This window comes from Bubalus bubalis, chromosome 7, assembly GCF_019923935.1.
Source record: "Bubalus bubalis isolate 160015118507 breed Murrah chromosome 7, NDDB_SH_1, whole genome shotgun sequence".
Lineage (NCBI taxonomy): Eukaryota > Metazoa > Chordata > Mammalia > Artiodactyla > Bovidae > Bubalus > Bubalus bubalis.
In genome coordinates, this window is record NC_059163.1 from 52,657,112 (window position 1) to 52,679,387 (window position 22,276).

Genomic DNA, 22,276 nt, shown 5'->3' on the forward strand with positions numbered 1-22,276 from the left:
CTCAGAATAGAATGCCCTCTCAACAAACTTTAGTCAGGCCTTCTGGATTCATCCAGCCATAGCTGCCCTGTAGAGAGGTCCCTCGTCCTGCAGGAATGGGTCTGTACTACCATTGCCACTGCCGTTGCTGTTGCTAAGTCGCTTTAGTCGTGTTCGACTCTATGCGACCCCATAGACGGCAGCCCACCAGGCTCCCCCGTCCCTGGGATTCTCCAGGCAAGAACACTGGAATGGGATGCCATTTCCTTCTCCAATGCATGAAAGTGAAAAGTGAAAGTGAAGTCGCTCAGTCGTGTCCGACTCTTTGTGACCCTATGGACTGCAGTCCACCAGGCTCTTCTGTCCATGGGATTTTCCAGACAAGAGTACTGGAGTGGGGTGCCATTGCCTTCTCCAACCATTGCCACAGTGTGGAGTTATTGCCTGAAAGCTGCCCAGGGGAGCTTGGATCTGGTGCAGACACAGTGCTGGTCCAGAGAACTGGCACCTGGGCTGTCAGTAAACCATATTCCCATCCCAGGAAAGCCGAGTGGCAACATTTTAGGGCTGCCATATTCATTTTCCTGGCAGAGTATAAAGCTCTACTTCTCTCCATAAAAGCCTCTATTTAATTATTTAATTTTTATGATTAGAAATTTATTTCAGGGCATTATCTGGTATATAGGAAGAGGCAGTTCATTTTTAGGTAGGTATTAACGTCAAATGAACTGCTTTTCATGTATTTATATTACAAAATTATAGCTGCATACTATTAATATACAGAAAAAATTAAATTTTCTATAGCTCCATGAGTATAGAACACTTAATATATTCATTATGCTACTTTCTTGTTAAATATTTTAGTTATTTTATACCTAGGGTTTGATAAAAGCAAATTATTATGTGTTACTTTGTATATAACATTCAATTATGAAACTAATTTTATATTTTTACAAGACACTTCACAATCACCAATTGAATGGATAAATCCATTAGACGCTATAGGCATATAATAATTTACTTAAACATGATCTTACTGTTTAAAGTTTGTGCTACTACACATAACACTGTGATAAGCATCTTTGTATATAATGGTTTTCTGTATTGTTTGAATGTGCTGTGCTGTGCTTAGTTGCTCAGTCATGTCTGACTCTTTGAGACACCACGGACTATAACCTCCCAAGCTCCCCTGTCCATGGGGATTCTCCAGGCAAGAATACTGGAGTGGGTTGCCATGCTCTCCTCCAGGGGATCTTCTTGACTGAGGGATTGAACCTAGATCTCTTGCGTTACAGGTGGATTTTTACTGTCTGAGCCACAGGGAAGCCCAAGAATACCGCAGTGCATTGCAGGCAGATTCTCTACCAGCTGACCTACCACAGAAGCCCGATTGTTTGAATAATTATCTCCTTTAATAGAAAATAATGTCATTTAGGGGTTTCCCTGGTGGATCAGTGATAAAGAATCTTCCTGCCAGTGTGGGAGACTCGGGTTCGATCCCTGGGTTGGGAAGATCCCCTGGAGGAGGAAATGGCAACCCACTCTGGTATTCTCGCCTTGAAAATCTCACGGACAGAGGAGCCTGGTGGGCTATAGTACATGGGGTTCCAAAAAATCGGACACGACTTAGTGACTAAATAACAGGAAGATCATTTAGATCAGGAATACAGTTTTATTTGTCTTTATGTTTTCTGTAGTTAACATGTTTGTAGCACTTGTTATTTCTGCTATAAATGAATGAAAGCATTGGATTGAAGAGTAAGCATACCTGTTAGAAAATCTTTTTCATCAGAGAGAGCGTGTGTGATTCTTTGAAATTATCATTCTAACTTCTCAGAACACAAGGCAGAGACTAAGCATCCTACACATGCACAATCCGAATGCACTTGCTAACTATTTACCACAAGTGTTGTGTTGTTATAAATTAGAAGACTCAAAATTCAACCACACTGGATTGTTTAATGATAGGATACCATGGAAACTTCAAAGAGAAAATGAGCCTTCAATCTACATCAATCTTGTTTCAAATTCTGCCTCTATTGTTTAATAGTGTGGGTCCTGGAAATTCTCTATATCTATTTTTTCTCATTTGTAAAATAGGAATAGTAATATTTATTAAATAGGACTACTCTGTATTAAATAACATAACTTAATATAGAAGAAACCTTACACACAGTTCTGAAAACATGATAGGAACTTATTGGTGCATTACTGGCCCTCAACAGTTGTTAATAAAAATGAAAACATCACTCATTAAAATAAACAAATTATAAAATTATATACTGAGGAGTCTATGTATTTCCAGTAATTATAAAATTATATTTATTCACATTATTTAAAAGAAGTGCTTGAGAATGAGTCTAGAAATTCCCAGGGAAATTTCATAAGAAAATACTACTTATTTCCCCCAAATGAATGTTCACTCAACATACGTAAATGTTACAGATCTTCCAGCCTATGAAAGACAGTGAGACATTGATATGCTATACAAACTATGTTTAACTTATTACAAGTGTTTTTTAATCCACAAAATAATACCAATATGATATTAAAGTAGTTAATATTCTGAAGGCAATTTAGAAAATGTAGAATAATGAACTATTAATATAGTGAAAGTTCCTTTCTGTTATTGCCAAAAATGAGGGAAGTTAGCTTTGTAATATCTTTGAGGTAAATTTTCATATTACCTCTGAGCTTTCTGGGAAAATGGGAATATACATCAGTGTGAGCATGTACTTTTGGGATTACCAAGATTTTGTTGCCCTAAAAGTTAGGGAAAGCTTTTATATTTTCTGAGAACATCCTTTTGACTACAATCATATTGCAAAGAAAAATCAAGTTCTTATATGTGTAATGATCTTCTCTATCCATCAAATTTTTTTTTTTTTATAAAACCAGGTTTTAAAGCTAGATGTATGCCCTAAAGTTTTGGTTATTGACAATATCTCAGCAATTCTAATTTCATAAAATTTTGCTGGAGGACATACCAGCACGGATTCCTAATACTTCAGTGTTTTCGACTCCTTAGTTCATAAATGAATGTATCTATGTACATATATATACACCTTTTATTGAGAGAAAATAAATTATTTGAAGGAAATCATATAACTGTATTTCAGTAGTATATACTCTTTAAGTTAAATACAGCAAAATAATTATGAATGAACATTAAAAATCTGTTAATATACCAGGAGTATAAAATTTGTATACTGTGGTAATATATAGTATACAATATAATATATTACAGTATATAATATATAGTATATAATATATACAGTATACAATATAATACAGTATATAATATAATATATACAGTATACAATAGAATACAGTATATAATATATAATAATTTGTATACTGAGACCCCCAAGTCTCAGTAGCTTACAAAAGGGATAAAATTATATACTCTAGTAAATAAACTACTCCCAAATCTCAGTGACTTACAATTCTAAATGTTTATTTCTCACTCAGGCCACGTGTCCATTGTAGGTCAACTGTGGCTCTGTTCAGGTTGCCTTTACTCTGATAGACAAGTCATGGAGTAGTAGCCTCTGAGTGTGTCTGGATCTTTTCACAGAAGGACAAGAGAGATATGGTGAACATGCATTGACATTAGATCTTCTGGTTGGTAGTGGCACATGTTACATATTCCATTAGCCAAAACAAACTACTGAGCCAAACTTGTGTTTAGTGGGTCAGGGATGTATAATTCTCTTTAAGAAAGGAGAACTCAGGTCACATGACCAAGTTAGAAGCCAGTGAAGTGAAAACTATAATTATCTGACAGGAAGAAGATGAGAAATATTGAGAAGACTAATACATCCGATTATCTGTTAATAACTATCAATATAATAACAGTGAAGATGAAATGAGGCACACATATTTCAAAGGTTAAGTTTTTATTTACAATGTTAATTTTTAAAAGGATAAAAAGGGTGAATGTTAACTAAACTTACTGTGGTAGTCATCTTGCTGTATACATAGATCAAATCATTGTGTTGTACACCTTAAATATATACAATGTTGTAAGTCAATTATGTATCAATAAAACTGGAAAAAAATGATAAACGAGTTAAGGACTGCATTAGCTAAGATGTTTAGGTCCACAGCAAAAGAGAGCTGAATGAATAGTGTAGAAATGACAACTAAAGCTATTATGATAAACTTCAATATCAATTGTGGGAGGGAAGCCCATCTCTGAAACATATGTAAGTAAATAATGTATTATAGATTTACCTAATTTTACCAATAAAAGTTTATATATATATTTTCACTGGGGACTAAGATTTACTAAAGATGAGTGTAAGTCTAGGATGATTTCACTCAAAGATGGTAAAGAATCTGTCTGCAATGTGGGAGAGCTGGGTTAGATCCCTGTGCTGGGAAGATTCCCTAGAGAAGGGAACGGCTACACACTCCAGTATTCTGGTTAGGAGAATTTCATGGACTATACCATGGACTGGCAAAGAGTAGGACACAAGTGAGTGACTTTGACTTTTCAAAGATAAATATATTACAACTGAGGCTTCCCAGGTGGCACAGTGGTAAATAATCTACCTGCCAGTGCAGGAGACGCAAGAGATTTGGGCTCAATCCCTGTGTTGGGAATATCCCCTGGAGTAGGAAATGGCCACCCACTCCAGTATTTTTGCCTGGAAAATTCCATAGACAGAGGAGCCTAGTGGCTAGAGTCAAGGGAGTCACAAACAGCTGGACATAACTGAGAGACTGAGCTCACACACACACCCACCCACTCACACACACACATTACTACCGCAATATGTTTCTAATATAATTCATAAGTAAGTTGAAACTTTATGCTTGTTAAACACACAGGTATAGCAGGAAGCATTAGCTGTAGGACCAGGGTTTGAGTTTCAGTTTTGCAAACAAATGAGTTTGTGCTTTCTTTAGTTCCCTACAAACTTCAGTTTCCTCTTTACAAAATAAAGGCAGTGGGTTATTTGATCCCTAAAGTCTAAATTCTAGTCCTATAATTTGATAATCAGAGTTTTCAATCATGCATATATGAAGAGTGAGTCATTCACTTATGATTTGAAAAGACAATCTTCAACCAAATTGTTGGAATAAATGTCTGGGGTCTGGGTTCTTCTGACTTAGAAGGAAGAAGCATCAGTTTGGTCAGTTCAGTCACTCAGTTGGGTCTGACTGTTTACAACCCCATGGACAGCAGTACTCCAGGCTTCCCTGTCCATCACCAACTCCTGGAGCTTACTCAAACTCATGCCCATTAAGTTGGTGATGCCATCAAACTATCTCATCCTCTATTATCCCCTTCTCCTCCAAGCATCAATCTTTTCCAGCATCACGGTCTTTTCAAATGAGTCAGTTCTTTGTATCAGGTGGCCAAAGTATTAGAGTTTCAGCTTCAGCATCAGTCCTTCCAATAAATATTCAGGATTGATTTCCTTTAGGATAGACTGGTTGGATCTCCTCACTGTCCAAGGGACTCTCAAGAGCCGTCTCCAACACCACAGTTCAAAAGCATCAATTCTTTGGCGCTCAGCTTTCTTTATAGTCCAACTCTCTCATCCATACATGACTATTGGAAAAACCATAGCTTTGACTAGATGGACCTTTGTTGGTAAAGTAATGTCTCTGCTTTTTAATATGCTGTCTAGGTTGGTCATAGATTTTCTTCCAAGGAGCAAGTGTCTTTTAATTTCATGGCTATAGTCACCATCTGCAGTGATTTTGGAGCCCCCCAAAATAAAGTCTGTCAATGTTCCCATTGTTTCACTGGCTATTTCCCATGAAGTCATGGGGCCAGATGCCATGATCTTAGCTTTCTGACTGTTGAGCTTTAAGCCAACTTTTTCACTCTCCTCTTTCACTTTCACTAAGAGGCTCTTTAGTTCTTCTTCGCTTTCTGCCATAAAGGTGGTGTCATCTGCATTTTTGACGTTATTGAGATTTATCCTGACAGTCTTGATTCCAGCCTGTGCCTCATCCAGTCCACCATTTCTCATGATGTACTCTTGCATATAAGTTAAATAAGCAGAGTGACAATATGCAGCCTTGATGGACTCTTCCCAATTTGGAACCGTCTGTTTTTCCATGTCCAGTTCTAACTGTTGATTCTTGACCAGCATACAGATTTATCAGGAGGCAGGTAAGGTGGTCTGGTATTCCCATCTCTTTCAGAATTTTCCACAGTTTGTTGTGATCCATACAGTCAAAGGCTTTGGCATAGTCAATAAAGCAAAAGTAGATATTTTTTCTGGAACTCTCTCACTTTTTCGATGATCCAGCAGATGTTGGCAATTTGATTTCTGGTTCCTGTGCCTTTTCTAAATCCACCTTGAACATCTGGAAGTTCATGGTTCACGTACTGTTGAAGCCTGGCTTAGAAAATTTTGAGCATTACTTTGCTAGCATGTGAGATGAGTGCAATTGTGCTGTAGTTTGAGCATTCTTTGGCATTGCCTTTCTTGGGATTGGAATGAAAACTGACCTTTTCCAGTCCTGTGGCTACTGCTGAGTTTTCCAAATTTGCTGGTATATTGAGTGCAGCACTTTTACGACATCATTTTTAAGGGTTTGAAATAGCTCCACTGGAATTCCATCGCCTCCACTAGTTTTGTTCATAGTGACCCTTCCTAAGGCCCACTTTACTTTGCATTCCTGGATTCCTGGCTCTGGTAAGTGATCATACCATCGTGATTATCTGGGTCTTGAAGATTTTTTTTGTACAGTTCTTCTGTGTATTCTTGTCACCTCTTCTTAATATTGTCTGCTTCTATTAGGTCCATACCATTTCTGTCCTTTATTTTGCCCATCTTTGCATGAAATGTTCCCTTGGTATCTCTAATTTTCTTGAAGAGATCTCTAGTGTTTCCCATTCTGTTGTTTTCCTCTGTTTCTTTGCATTGATCATGGAGAAGAGCTTTCTTATCTCTCCTTGCTATTCTTTGGAACTCTGCATTCAAATGGGTATTTCTTTCCTTTTCTCCTTTTCCTTTTGTTTCTCTTCTTTCACAGCTATTTGTAAAGCCTCCTCTGACAACCATTTTGCCTTTTTGCATTTCTTTTTCTTGGGGATGGTCTTGATCACTGTCTCCTGTACAATGTTATGAATCTCTGTCCATAGTTCTTCAGGCAGTCTGTCTATCAGATCTTATCCCTTGAATCTATTTATCACTTTCACTGTATAATTGTAAGGGTTGTCACTTCCATTGTATAATATTAAGGGATTTGCTTTAGATCATACATGAATGGTCTAGTGGTTTTCCCTACTTTCTTCAATTTAAGTCTGAATTTAGCAATAAGGAATTCAAGATCTGAGCCACAGTCAGCTCCTGGTCTTGTTTTTGCTGACTATATAGAGCTTCTGCATGTTTGGCTGGAAAGAATATAATCAGTCTGATTTCGGTTGACCATGTGGTGATGTCCATGTGCAGAGTCTTCTCTTGTGTTGTTGGAAGAGGGTGTTTGCTGTGACCAGATGTATTTAATACTTCTGCCTTTTATTCTTTGAACTCTATTTCACTCATCTTTCCTTGTCTTCTTTTTTATACTTGCATTTTAAATACATTTACTAGACTAATTATTGTAACTTTTCCTATATATATTTACCTTTTAATTTTTATTTTACTGTCTGGTTTAGAATCACTGTATATGACTCTACAGATTGTGGTCTGCACAAATCTAGGGCCACTACTTACACTATTATCTGCATGATCTCTGTCATTGTAAATGACAGTTGTGGGATGGGAAAATTTTATTTTATTACATTAATATACATATTTATTCCTTGTATTGATTTCTTCATTTTTGAATATAATTGAAACAGGACAGTTCATATGATGAAGGTATTAGGTATTAGGCTTACTTAGTATAAGATATTTCTAATGCTTTTTTTCACCTCTTATTACTCCCATATACAGTTATAACAACCTTAAACTATTTTTTAAAATCCTTCTTTGACTGAACTATCATACTAATTTTTCTTTGAATTCCTTAGTGTTGATAAAGCAGATGATGAAGATGATGAGGACTTAACAGTGAACAAAACTTGGGTCTTGGCACCAAAGATTCACGAAGGAGATATAACACAAATTCTCAACTCCTTGCTTCAAGGCTATGACAATAAACTTCGCCCAGATATAGGAGGTAAGTTTGAGTAATCATTCTGGGATTTTAGTGCCTATGAAAGCCACACTTACTGATGTTACTTTAATCATATCTCATATTTTTTGATTTTCTGACAAATGTTATAAACTGCTAGATTTGACAGTTATTAGTTGGACTGGTACTGCTTCAAGAGATTCACAGTTTGATGTGGGAAGAAAGATATCTAAATATTTTTGATGTCATTATTTTACAACTGCTACAACAAAGGGTGACTTAGCAAAGTTTTGATAAAATAGCCATCAAAGTTTTGATGAAATGATGAGATATTTCATTAAACAGAATATTTCAAATGTAACTAAGAGTTCTAATTCTGTAAAGTACTGCTGCGCTGTATTAGATAATGTAGAATTATAAGCCTTGAGAGTATATTTAGTGTAGGTAATCCAACTTTGTTCTTCTTTGTCAAAATTGTTAGTCTCAGTTCTGTGCATTTTGGTATACATCTTATAACATGATTAACTTCTGTTTCTCCTGTGACAATTTAAAACAAAGGAGCAAAATACATTAATAAGTCAGCAAAAATTTTTATTGAAATTGCATTCAATCTATGATCAATATAGGGAAATTAAAATGTTACCATATTGAATTTTTACCAAACCAAATTCATGATCATCATATATCCTTCTACAGGTATTCTATTTTTATTAATGTTTTCTGAAAGAAGTTCTGAACATATTTTGCTAGGTTTAATTATCTATATTTGGAGTTTTTATATAAGCATAAACAGATTTTTAAAAAAATTTTATTTTGTAAGTTTTTATTAGCAGCATATGGAAATATGATAGACATTTTGCTATCTATTGTAGCCTCAGCAGCCTTGTTGAATTTATCAGCTTTATTTATTGATTGGTGATTATTACAAATAATGACTACTTTGCAAATAGTGTCCATTTTTCAACTAATGAATTTTTACTTCATTTTCAAAAATTTTGCTAGGGTTCTTTCTTCCTCCCTAATGTTTAAAATGATTTCTGTGCATCTTTTGAAGCAATCATATTGATCATATTTTGCTGTTTATTCTACTTACCATTTGTTTTATAAATTTGACTGATTTTTAAAACATCAACCAAATTTGCATACTTATATGTCACTTGGTTGTGACATGGTAAGATATTTAAAATATCACTAGATTCAATTTGATAATATTTTGTTTTAGAATTTTATATATATGTTCAGGAATAAAATTAGTTATTTTGCTTAAAAAATTTTTTTTCAGTTATAGAGTCAAGATTATGCTAGCGTCTACAAATGAGTTATGGTTCCCCATTTTTTCTCTTCACTGAAAGAGTTATTTAAAATGGATACTGTTTCTTTTAGAAATTTGAAAAGATTATTTGGTAAAATCATGTTGACCTAGACTTTGCATTTTAGGAAAAATTTTTAACAGTTCAATTACTTCAATAATCAGTTTTAGTGGGCTTTCAAGGAATTTAAATTTACTAATGTTAAATTGTTTCATAAAGCTTTTGTGATATTTTTAGTGATTTTTAGCACTACGGATTTTTCCCCTTTCTCACTCATATTGATAAACTATTCTTTCACTTATGAATAAATCTTGAAGGACTTAAAACTTTTTATCAGTTGTCATAAAATCAAATATTGGCTCTGTCAAATTTCTTAAGTGTCACTATTTTGTTTATTATGTTAATTTATTTTTTGTTTATTTAATTTCCTGTGTTCCTACATTGTTTTAAATATTTCATTTCAAAATAGAATTTAGACTTAGTAAAATACTACCTGGGCTTCCCTGGTGGCTCAGCAGTAGAAAGAATTCTCCTGCATATAGAGGAAATGTGGGTTCGCTGTCTGGGTCAGGAAGATTGCCTCAAGAAGGAAATGGCAATCCATTCTAGTATTCTTGCCTGGAAAATCCCATGGACCGAGGAACCTGGAGGGGTACAGTTCATGGGGTTGCAAAGAATCAGACATGACTAAGTGACTCAACAACAAAATGCTATCTATACATGGAATTCCCATAAACCTTTTGAATGTACTGTTAACATTTATGTAATCATAGAACCATTACCTAAATCAATGAACTAGTAGTATCAATACAATAATATTAACTAATCTATAGACCTATTCAAATTATGCTAGATACTTCACTAATGACACTTTTTTCTAGTTCAGAACCCTAACCAAGATCACACATTGCATTTTGTTCTCATGTCTCCATACTCTCCTCCAATCTGGTATAGTTTCTCAGTTTTTCTCTTTGGTACATTAACTTGATAACTTTAAAGTATATTAGCCAGAGTAAACTGCCGGGGTCCAGCCCAGGCTGATCCACGGTATTCGAAGCGGGGACGGCATTGGCGACCTATTTAATTATTTATTCATCAAAGATATAAAGAGTAATAGAATGAGGATAGCTCAGTAGGAAAATTCAGTGGAGAAAAGAGGCTGAGTAGCTTGGTTTACGCGGGAGACCAATAAAACTTCAAGACAAGAAGTTTGCACCACTTACGTAGGCCGCAGGCGTCCTTCTGTTCTCCCGAAGGAGAGGAGACACTGAGGCCTCCCCGGTCGGATCTTAGAAGCCCAGGCATAATTAGCAAGCATGGTGGGTTCCGCGCTCCAGATGGAGACTCAGCCAGAATTTGAAAGAGAGAGCAACATGGGGAGACCAAGTTTCAGTGAACAAGGCCCGCACTTTATTTTCCAAAGTAGTTTTTATACCTTAAGTAATGCATAGAGGATAATGGGGGAAGGGGTGGAGTCATGCAAGGACAGCAGTTCCTGGTCCTAATCGAAGCCAGGCTTTTCAAACTTATCATATGCAAAAGTTCAGGTGAATTACATCATCTTCTGGCCAGGAGGCCTGTTAACATTTTAAGAAACTTATCTTTCTCTAAAGGTGATTATTCCAAAGTCAGGCACCAGCCTCCAAAAAAGCATTGGACAAAGCTGCATTCCTATAGGGCAAAGGTGAGGTGGGCTCAATCAAGAAAAGAATTAACTCAAGGGTCCAACGTTACAAACATTGAGGCTACTACTTACATTTCTATACACCCATTATATCAATCAATACACTGCCAAGGACACAGTAGGTATGGAGTATGGAGACTTAGCAGCAAACATTGGCTCAATAAGTGAAAAACCCTTCACCAATACAATTTCTAATCAATCTTTTAACTACTCAAAGGAATCTGTGTTTAGACAGTTTAGAACATCTCCTGCCTCTCACAGTTGGGAGGCTCTGAACAATCACATGTGGCCGGAAAAACCTATTCAGGCAGGCTAGAGGATTTCCAAAGGAGTTTGTAGGTTAAACACTGTCACACCCAGGAATTATTAACTGGAGCTGTAAGCTAACTCTTTTTTCAGAGAGAGGTAGTGGGGGACAGCCCCCCGTAAAGTCAGAGGTGTAGGTAAGAGCACAAAGCAGAAAGTAGGCAGACTCTGGTTTGGGGGGTAGATGCTCGAGAATTTCCAGGGGGACTCCTGAGGCTCGATCCCGCCTTTGCGTATGCCGAACCTCCTTCCTCATGACCTTTGTCATGGGCGGAATTCCTCACGCTGGCTCCCGGCAGTGATAGAATTCCAGTTGAGCTATTCCAGATCCTGAAAGATGATGCTGTGGAAAGTGCTGCACTCAATATGCAATATGCACTCAATATGCAATATGCCGGCTCCCGGCAGTAAACCACTCAATTTGTCTGATATCTTCATTATTAAATTGTGCTTATGCATTTTTGCCAAGAATACCACAGACTGATATTTTGTGCTTTTCTGCACATGTGCTCACAAAATGAAGCAGGGCAAAGGCTAACAGAGTTTTGCCAAGAGATGCACTGGTCACAGCAAACACCCTCTTCCAACAACCCAAGAGACAAATCTATACATGGACATCACCTGATGGTCTATACTGAAATCAGATTGATTATAAACTTTGCAACTGAAGATGGAGAAGCACTATAATCAGCAAAAACAATACTGGGAACTGACTGTGGCTCAGATCATCAGTTCCTTATTGCAAAATTCAGACTTAAATTGAAGAAAGTAGGGAAAATCACTAGGCCAGTCAGGTATGATCTAAATCAAAGGCCTTACAGTTATACAGTGGAAGTGACAAATAGATTCAAGGGATTAGATCTGATAGAGAGATTAGATCTGGTAGACCAAAACAATCCCAAAGAGAAAAGAAATCCAAGACGGCAAAGTGGTTGTCTAAGGAGGCTTTACAAATAGCTGAGGAAAGAAGAGAAGCAAAAAGCAAGGGAAAAAAGGGAAGGATATATCTGAATGAATGCAGAATTCAAGAGAACAACATGAAGGAAAAGAAGACCTTCTTAAATGAACAATGCGAAGAAGTAGAGGAAAACAATAGAATGGGAAAGAGTAGAGACCTCTTCAAGAAAACTGGAGATATCAAGGAAACATTTCCTACAAGAATGGGCACAATAAAGGACAGAAACAGTAAAGACCTAACAGAAGCAGAAACAATTAAGAAGAGGTGGCAAGAATATACAAAAGAACTATACAAAAATGTCTTAATGACCCAGATAACCACTATGGTGTGCTCAGTTACCTAGAGCCACACATCCTGGAATATGAACTTAACTGGACCTTATGAAACATTGCTATGAACAAAGCCAGTGAGGTGATAGAATTCAAGCTGAGCTATTTAAAATCCTAAAAGATGACACTGTTTAAGTGCTACTTTCAATATGTCAGCAAATTTGGAAAACTCAGCAGTGGGCACAGGACTGGACAAGGTCAGTTTTCATTCCAATCCCAAAGAAAGGCAGTGCCAAAAAATGTTCAAACTACCATAAAATTGTGTTTATTTCACATACTAATAATGTTATGCTAAAAAACCTTCAAGCTAGGCTTCAGCAGTACATGAACCAAGAATTTCTAGATGTACAAGATGGATTTAGAAAAGGCAGAGGAACTAGAGATCAAATTGCCAACACTCATTGGATCATAGAAAAAGCAGAGGATTTATAGAAAAACATCTACTTCTACTTCATTAACTATGTTAAATCCTTTGACTATGTGGGTCACAACAAACTGGAAGATTCTTAAAAAGATGGGAATAACAGACCACCTTACCTGTCTCCTGTGAAGCCTGAAGCAATAGTTAGAACCTTACATGCATCAACTTACTGGCTCAAAATTGTGAAAGGAGTATGACAAAGCTGTGTATTGTTACCCTGTTTAACTTACATGCAGAATACATCATGTGAAATGCTGGGCTGGATGAATCATAAACTGAAGTCAAGATTGCTGGGAGAAATATCAGAACCTTAGATATGCAGATAGTGCCACTCAAATGGCAGAAAGCAGAGAGTGTCCTGATGAGGGTGAAAGAGGAGAGTGAACATGCTGGCTTAAAACTCAACACTCAAAAAGTTAAGATCATGGTATCTGGTCTCATCATTTCACAGCAAATAGAAGGGGAAAATGTGGAAGCAGTGACAGATTTTATTTTCTTGGGCTCCAAAATCACTGTAAATGGTGACTGCAGCTACAAATTTAAAAGACGCTTGCTCCTTGGAAGAAAAGCTATGAGAAACCTAGACGGTTTATTAAAAGCAGAGACCTCACTTTATTAACAAAGGTCCCTATAGTCAAAGGGACCTTTGACATTTCCAGTAGTCATGTATGGATGAAAAAGTTGAACCATAAATAAGGCTGTGGTGGTTTAGTCGCTAAGTCATGTTTGACTCTTGTGACTGCATGGACTGTAGCCTGCCAGACTCCTCTCTCCATGGGATTCTCCAGGCAAGAATACTGGAGTGGGTTGCCATTTCCTTCTCCAGGAGATCTTACCTGCCTGGAAATCGAACCCTGATCCCCTTTATTGCAGGCTGATTTATCAGCTTTACCGACTGAGCAAAGAGTGAAGCCCCCTAATGAAGGCTGAACACCAAAGAATTGCTGCTTTTGAATTGTGGTGCTAGGGAAGACCCTTTAGAGTTTCTTGAACTGCAAGGAGATCAAACCATTCAATCCTTAGTGAAGTCAACCTTGAATATTCATTAGAAGGACTGATGCTGAAGATGAAGCTCCAATACTTTGGCCATCTGATGCAAAGAGCCGACTCATTACAGAAGACCCTGATTCTACTTTTTGTAGAATGATATTTAGAAACCAAGATCTGGGTTCTTGGTGGTGGTAGTGGTTTAGTTACTAAGTCATCCGACTCTCACGACCCCATGGACTGTAGCTTGCCAGGCTCGTCTGTCCATACCATTCTCCAGGCAAGAGTACTGGAGTGGGTAGCCTCTTCCTTCTCCAGGGAATCTTCCGAACTCAGGAATCAAACCTGGATCTCCTGTTTTGCAGGCATATTCTTTACCAACTGAGCTATGAAGGAAGCTTCCCTGATAGCTCAGTTAGTAAAGAATCTGCCTGCAATTCAAGAGACCCTGGTTGGATTCCTGGGTTGGGAATATCCCCTGGAGAAGGGATAGGATACCCACTCTAGTAGTCTTGGGATTCCCCTGTGGCTCAGCTGGTAAACAATCTGCCTACAATATGGGAGACCTGGGTTGGGAAGATCCCCTGGAGAAGGGAAAGGCTACCCACTCCAGTACTCTGGCCTGGAGAATTCCATGGACTGTATAAGTCCATGGGGTCGCCAATGTCAGACACCCCTACAAGGGTCCTTCGTATATTCATTAATATTGAGGGTCATTGCTTCTTGACTTCATTGGACAGATGGAGAAAATATATGTTCTACCTACACATTCACACATTCCTGTGTGTATCCATGTGTACATGTTTTATGAACCATGAGTCCAAACCTTTCACTTTTCCTTATTTGTAACTTCTTTTTTCCAACAAATAGGTACCTGGTTCTCATCTTCACATAGTATATTTTCTTATTTGTTCAATTCTAATAAATACATAAAGTGGTTCTATAATTTTAATAGGTCTATTAAAAATTAACTAACATGAATAAAACATTCATATACAATTAGTTTTGTGTTTATCTTTGAAGTATGTAATGAAAACACTGTTTCCCAAAATTACTTAGTTCTGTTCTTTCCTATCCCCATTCGGTGTTGTTATTTTACCCATTTTTTTCCAGTTTGGTTTCAGTGTTACTGATTATATTCCACTTTGAATGGAATCCATCTATGTTTACTTTAAGCATTTGTATGGTTTTATTTCATTTAATTCCCTAATGCACTCAAACTTTATCCTGTGTATGGTGTAAAAAGTACGAATCTAATTTTTATCTTTTTCAAATGGCTTTTCTGTTGACTCAGCATGATTTATTAAAGAGTCAATCTTTGCTTCCATTTTGAGATGTCAACTGTATAATGTATTTTCTTATGTATTTTGGTTATTTATGACCTTTCTATTCCATTTTCTTACTTGTTTTTCTATTTATTTGCCACTACACTACATTAACAGTAGAGATTCAACAGTATTTTGGTACTTGTAATGCCTTTAAAGTATTTTAATGCCTGCCCTAAAGCTGGCCCCACCTCATATTTTCACTTTAGTTTGTTTTTCCTTTTAAGTTTTCCTGGCTATTGTGTGTCTTTATATATATATATATATATATGGTTTATTCCTGTATATAGGAACAACAAGTTTAGTTCCACTTGAAAAAGATTTTTTGGTATTTTTATTGAGATTCTGTCAAACTTATGAATTAACTTTGGGAGAACTAGCATCTTTATAATATTGAGTCATTTACAACAGGAACATGGGCTGTCTTTCTGAATCTTCATGCTTATTTTCTATCTCTCTGGAATGTTTTAAGATTTAGTCATTGATTTTTGTCACATTTGTTAAATTGAATCCTAAACATTTAAGTTTTTCTTCTGTAAATGATAGTTCCTCAAACATAATATCCTCTGATTATTGTCTTTGTATTTCAGTGCTATTGATTTATGAATGTTTATTTTATATGTTTTCACCTTAATCAATTTTTATTAGTTTAAGCATTATTTCTTTTCAAAATTTTACTATCATACCATATGCAAAAAAATCTTTTTTCTTTACCAATTCATATGAAACGAATTGAATTCTCTTGTCTAAAAACATTACAATGTCTCATAGTCTAATATAATAAATTATAATGGAGATAATGAGTAACTTTTCCTTGTTCTCATTCTTAGGGAAATGATTCAAGTATTCCTTTATATGAATAGTCACATTAAGAACTTATCCCTTGATTCACTTGATTTAGTTTTAAAATCAAGAATCAATGTTGAAATTTTTCAGTCTTTTTCAACATTTATGGACATAAGTTTGAGTTTTACCCTCCTTAAATCTATTAGTATGGTATATAATAGTAATTGAAACTATTTGAATTCTGGATCAATAGTTTCTTACTAATTCTTACTTTCTTACAAATTCTTACTAAATATTGATATTTTAGTAAGATACTGATCTTACTAAAGATAAAGATGTTTGAATTCTGGACTAAGACACTTATCAAGGTGTTGGATTCTGCTTACTAATATATTATTTAGTATTTTGCATTGGTATTTATAAGTGATATTCATCTTCCATTTTATTTTTGAGTAACATTTTCATATGTTTTGTTATCCTTTTACATTTGTTTCATGAAAGGGTATTTTCCTTCATTCTCAAAGGTCTACCACTTTTTAAAATTAATTTTTATTTGAGTATAGTTGATTTATAATGTTGTGTTAATTTCTGCTCTACAGCAAAGTGTGTCAGTTATATGTATACATATATCCATGCTTTTTTAGATCTATTTCCATATAGGTCATTGCAGAGTATTGAGTAGAGTTCTCTGTGCTATTTATTAGATTCTTATTAGTTATCTATTTTATAGATAGTAGTGTATATATGTGAATTTCAATTTTTTCCAATTTATCCCTCCATCCCTCCCACCTGTTTCCCCCTTGGGAACCATCAGTTTGTTGTCTACATCTGTGACTCTATTTCTATTTGTGAATAGGTTCATTTGTACATTCTTTTTAGATTCCATATATAAGCGATATCATATAATCTTTATTTCCTTCTGTCAGACTTACTTCACTGAGTATAACAATCTTTAGATTCATCCATGTTGCAGCAGATGGCTTTATTTATTTATTTTTTATGGCTGAGGAATATTCTATTGTATATATGTACCATATCTTCTTTATCCATTCGCCCTGTTGATGGACATTTAGACTGTTTCCTTGTCCTAGCTGTTGTAAATAGTGCTGCACTAAACATTGGGGTTGGGTTTCCCTGGTGGCTTAGCATTAAAAGAATCCATCTGCAATGCAGGAAATGCATGCAGGAGATGCAGGTTCAATCCCTAGGTTGGGAAGATCCCCTGGAGAAGGAAATGACAACCCACTCCAGTTATTCTTCCCCAGAAAATCCCACAGACAGAGGAGCCTGGCAGGCTACAGTCCATGGGGTCACAAAAGAGTCAGACATGATCTGGCAACTAAACAAAAATGAAAAGAACATTGGGCTACATGAATCTTTTCAAATCATGCTATTCTCCAGATATCTACCCAGGAGTGGGACTTCTGGATCGTACGGTAGCTCTATTTCGGATTTGAAAGGTTGTTGCTGAACGAAAATACGCCAGGATTCTTGGCCTCCAGAGGAGAAGAATTCAATCTGGGGCCAGAGACGAGGCTTGATCACTCAGAGCTTTTGTGTTATAAAGTTTTATTAAAGTATAAAGGAGATAGAGAAAGCTTCTGACATAGCATCAGAAGGAGGCAGAAATAGTACCCCCCTGCTAGTCTTCAACTGGATGTTATATAGTGACTAGCAGTCTGTTAATGAAAGAAAGGAATGTCTTAAAACTCAGAATGGCACCAGGCCCCTCATCCATAAAATGCATTTTGGAATAATCTTGGCACCAGATGATTCATCTCAGGCCATAAAATGATTGACTTGAATCTTGTAGAAGGGCAGATTACCATACAAATAGTTTTGTTTACATAGATTAGGGGAATAATATCCGAGTATAACATATTGGTTTGTCAAGTAGGTTCTAAGCCAGGAGGAACCTGACTTGAAGACAGAGTTTGGGGTAAACGCATAGTACATTAGCATAGCTTAAGACAAACACTCCCATAAGAAAAATGCATTGGTTAACTCAAGGTTTGAGAATAGTTAACTTCAGGTGAAACCAGGTATCATTATGGCAACACAGTATTTTAAGAGAAACCTCCTTTTAAATTTGTATAGAGAAGGAAAAAAATTTCGCTAGTTTGTTTCCTCCTGCTGATTAAGAGAGATAAAAATGTCTGACACTTGCAGCCTATTTCCTCCTTTTGGAGACCCCTGGCCTTCCTGCCTGTTACCCTCTGAGTTTTTAAAGGAGTTTCCATGCTGTTCTCTGCAGTGGCTGTATCAATTTATATTCCCACCAACAGTGTATATGCCCTTGTTTCCACACCCTCCCCAGCACTTATTGTTTGTAGATTTTTTGATGATGGCCATTCTGACTGGGGTGAGATCATACCTCATTGTAGTTTTGATTTGTATTTCTCTAGTAAACAATGATGTTGAATGGGGCCTAATTAAACTTAAAAGCTTTGGCACAGCAAAAGAAACCATAAACGAAACGAAAAAACATCCCTCAGAGTTGGAGAATATATTTGCAAATGAATTTACTAACAAGGGATTAATTTCCAAAATATATGAACAGATCATGGAGCTCAATATAAAACAAGCAAACAACCCAATCAAAAAAATGGCAGATCTAAATAGACATTTCTCCAAGGAAGACATACAGATGGCCAAGAGGCATGTGAAAAGATGCTCAACAAAGGTCTAACACTTTCTTTGTCCAGGTGTTGGCATTGTCTGACTCTTGGAAATTTGGTAGAATTAAATATAAATTCATCCAGGTCTTGTGCTATTTGGAAATAGTTAATCTTTTGATCATTTTTTTTCTCTGCTTCAATGTTTAGTTCCCATTTGTTATTTCCTACTTCATATTTTGTATTATTACCCCATTTTTTCTAATCATGAAAATTATGAGTAGTAGATTTTTTCAGGATTTCCATTTATTATAATAGCAAATGCATTCTAGTGGTTTTCTATTAACTACGTCATAATTCCTACTCTGTCTTTATTATAACCTTCATTTTATATTGTTTATTTTATTTTGTATTGTGTTTTTTGAGCTTGAAATTTAATGATTTATTTCCCCTCTTTAAGTTTTGGTGTGTTACTATTTGTGTTTCCTTTTTTTTTTCTTCTTCTTCTTCCCTGTATATTTTACCTCATAAATGTTGTTTGTTTTTGTTTAGTCATTGTGTCTGACTCTTTTGTGACTTCATGGACTGTAACCCACCAGGTTTCTGTCCATGGGATTTTGCAGGCAAGAATACTGGGAAGAGTTGCCATTTCCTTTTCCAGGGGCCTTTCCAGACCCTTCCAGATTGAACCTGCATCTCCTGAATTGCAGGCAGATTCTTTTACTGCTGAGCCACCAGAGAAGCAAAGGTGGCTGCATTTTATTTAGTGTAGAAATATTTTGTGTTATAGCTTCATACTGACTTGTGGATTTAAACACTGAAAAGAGAACTTATTTGTCAGCTATTTGTCACGCCTATAAGGTTTTTGGGGGTTCCCTGATGGCTCAGTGGTAAAGAATAAAAACTGCTTGCCACTGCAACAGACACAAGAGACATGGGTTCAGTGCCTGGGTTGGGAGGATTCCCTGGAGGAGGAAATGGCAACCTGCTCTAGTGTTCTTGCCTGGAAAATCCCATGGACAGAGGAGCCTGATGGGCTACAGTCCATGGGATCTCAAAGAGTCAGACATGACTGAGCATAGCAGATCACAAGGCTTTTTGACTTACATTTTCCTTTATCTGATATCAAGATATTGCTAATCCTAGTATTCTTATTGTTTCCACTTGCCTGTATCTTTTTGTCCTCATTAATTTTTGCCTCTGTTGATCACTTTGTTTTAGCTATGTCATTTGTATGCACCATGTCATTAGGTCTTGTTCTGTAGTCCAAGATATAGACAATTTGTTTTTTTTTTCTTTTAACAGATCATTTGATTCCATTATATTTGTCAATATGACTGATAGGTTTGTTCTCAATTCTTTCATAACATTTTAGTCATAGTTACTGTCTTTCTATATGAGATTGGATTATTTGCACTTTAATTGATAATGTTTATATTTTAGTATTTTCAAAGCTTTATATTTTTGTTCTACTTTACCTTTATAGTTTTAACTTTCCTAATGGGCTTAGTCCCCTTTTTAAAAGTCTTTGATCTTTCTATTATCAGATGATTTTGGTATAATTTAACTCCCACCTATTATCCAAGAAACAGCCAGCTTTTTCTAGGTTTTAATTTTTCCTCTCCAATGCTTTATTATTTTTAGTTAACATATTTTCTGCTTTACAACAACATATAACAATTGTAAATAGTCTCACATCCTTGTCTCAATCTTTGTTTTAGTATTTGATCTGCATGGATATGTGTTAAAAGGCTCATCATTAGCATTTTTTTCCTGCTATTTTCCCAGTTCTCTCCAATCTAGTATATATTTTTAGAAGTTTTTCTGCGTTGAAAACTCTTTTTTCATTGACCCAGTGCTTGAAGGACACATTGGCTGCATATGATATTCTTCATTCAGGCTTTCTTTCACTGAGTTTTCTTTTATTAGACTGTTTCAGAGTTGACGTGCTTTGTGTGTTTCTTTTAAAAATATATATATTTGAGGTACAATATTGTGTCAAGTGTACTACTTTGTGGTTGGAGTTTCTTTACATTATGAAATGGTCACCATCATACATTTAGCAATTGTCTGGTCCCATAAAATGTAAAACTATTATTGATCATATTCTTTATGCTTTCTATTATATACCCATGAATTATTCGTTCTATAAATGTAGGTTTGTACATCTTAATCCCTTTCACCTATTTTGTCCCTAACCCACCACTCTCCTTTCTGCCAATTAACTGTTTTCTGTATCTATTAGTCAGCATTTGGCAGGGGGGAGGGGTTGTTTGTCTGTTTTTTAGATTATACATATGAGATTAAATTTACTTTGTTTTACTCTGACTTGTTTCACTTAGCATAATACCCTCAAAATCTACCCATATTGTTGCAAATGGCAACATGGCTAGTGATGTTGAACATCTCCAAATGAATTAAATGCCTAAATGTAAGATGGGAAACTATAAAACTCCTAGAGGAAAACACAAGTATGTTAGTCTTTGACATAAATCATAGCAATATTTTTTCAGATCTGTCTCCTAAAACAAAGGAAATAAAAGAAAAACTAAACATATGAGGCCTAATTAAACTTAAAACTTCTGCACAGCAAAGGAAATCAAAAACAAAATGGGAAACTACTAAATAGGAAAAAAAAATATTTGCAAATTATCTGACTGATAAGGGTTTAGTATCCAACATATAACCATCTCATATAACTCAGCATCAAAAATGAACAACCAATTAAAAAATGGGCAGAATAACTATCTTTAATTTTTTAAACACTCTCCAGACTATTTCCTGTAAAGTGGCTCTACCAATTTACATTCCTACAAATAGTTCCCTGGGTTTCCCAGATGGTGCTAGTGGTAAAGAACCTATCACCAATGCTAGAGACACAAGAGATATGGGTTCAAAGTCTGGGTCGGGAACATCCCCTGGGGTAGGAAATGGCAACTTGCTCCAGTATTCCTGCCTGGAAATTCCATGGACGGAGGAGCCTGGTGGGTTACAGTCCATGGGACCACAAAGAGTTAGACATGATTGAGTGACTGAGCACACACACTTACAGCAATACACTAGGGCTTCTTTGTCTCTACATCCACACTAGCACTTGTTATTTCTCGTTATTTTGATAAAGCCCTCTTGCAGACATGAGGTGATAACTCAGTATGGTTTTGATTTGTATTTCCTTGATATTAGTGATGCTGGACATTTTTTTCATATGTGTGTCTTCTTTGGAAAAACATCTATTCAGTTTCTCTGTCTGTTTTTTAATTAGGTTTATTGTTTTTGAAGTTGAGTTGTAGTGTCATTTTTGAGAAAATCTGATGCCAATACAATTTTCTTGCCCTGGTTATTGATTCAATCTCTGTTTTATGAAAGCTAGAGGACTTTATGGATTTTTCTTTGCCTTTCAGCTGGATACTTTCGTTAAGATGTATCTTAGAGTTTTTCATTTTGGGTAACATTTTTTCTGGGTAATCAATGTCTTTTTAAAATGCAAT

At 35.9% G+C, this 22,276-nt stretch overlaps 1 protein-coding gene across 2 annotated transcripts in view; it reads left to right on the forward strand.

Annotated features, from left to right (window-relative positions):
* The window catches only part of GABRG1 (gamma-aminobutyric acid type A receptor subunit gamma1), a 92,982-nt gene that overhangs the window by 17,252 nt on the left and 53,454 nt on the right, over positions 1-22,276 (forward strand). For both annotated transcript variants that reach the window (XM_045166296.1, XM_006056285.4), the window contains exon 2: positions 7,964-8,112. In XM_045166296.1, coding sequence (XP_045022231.1) covers positions 7,964-8,112 — 149 coding nt within the window. The remainder of the gene's footprint in view (positions 1-7,963; positions 8,113-22,276) is intronic.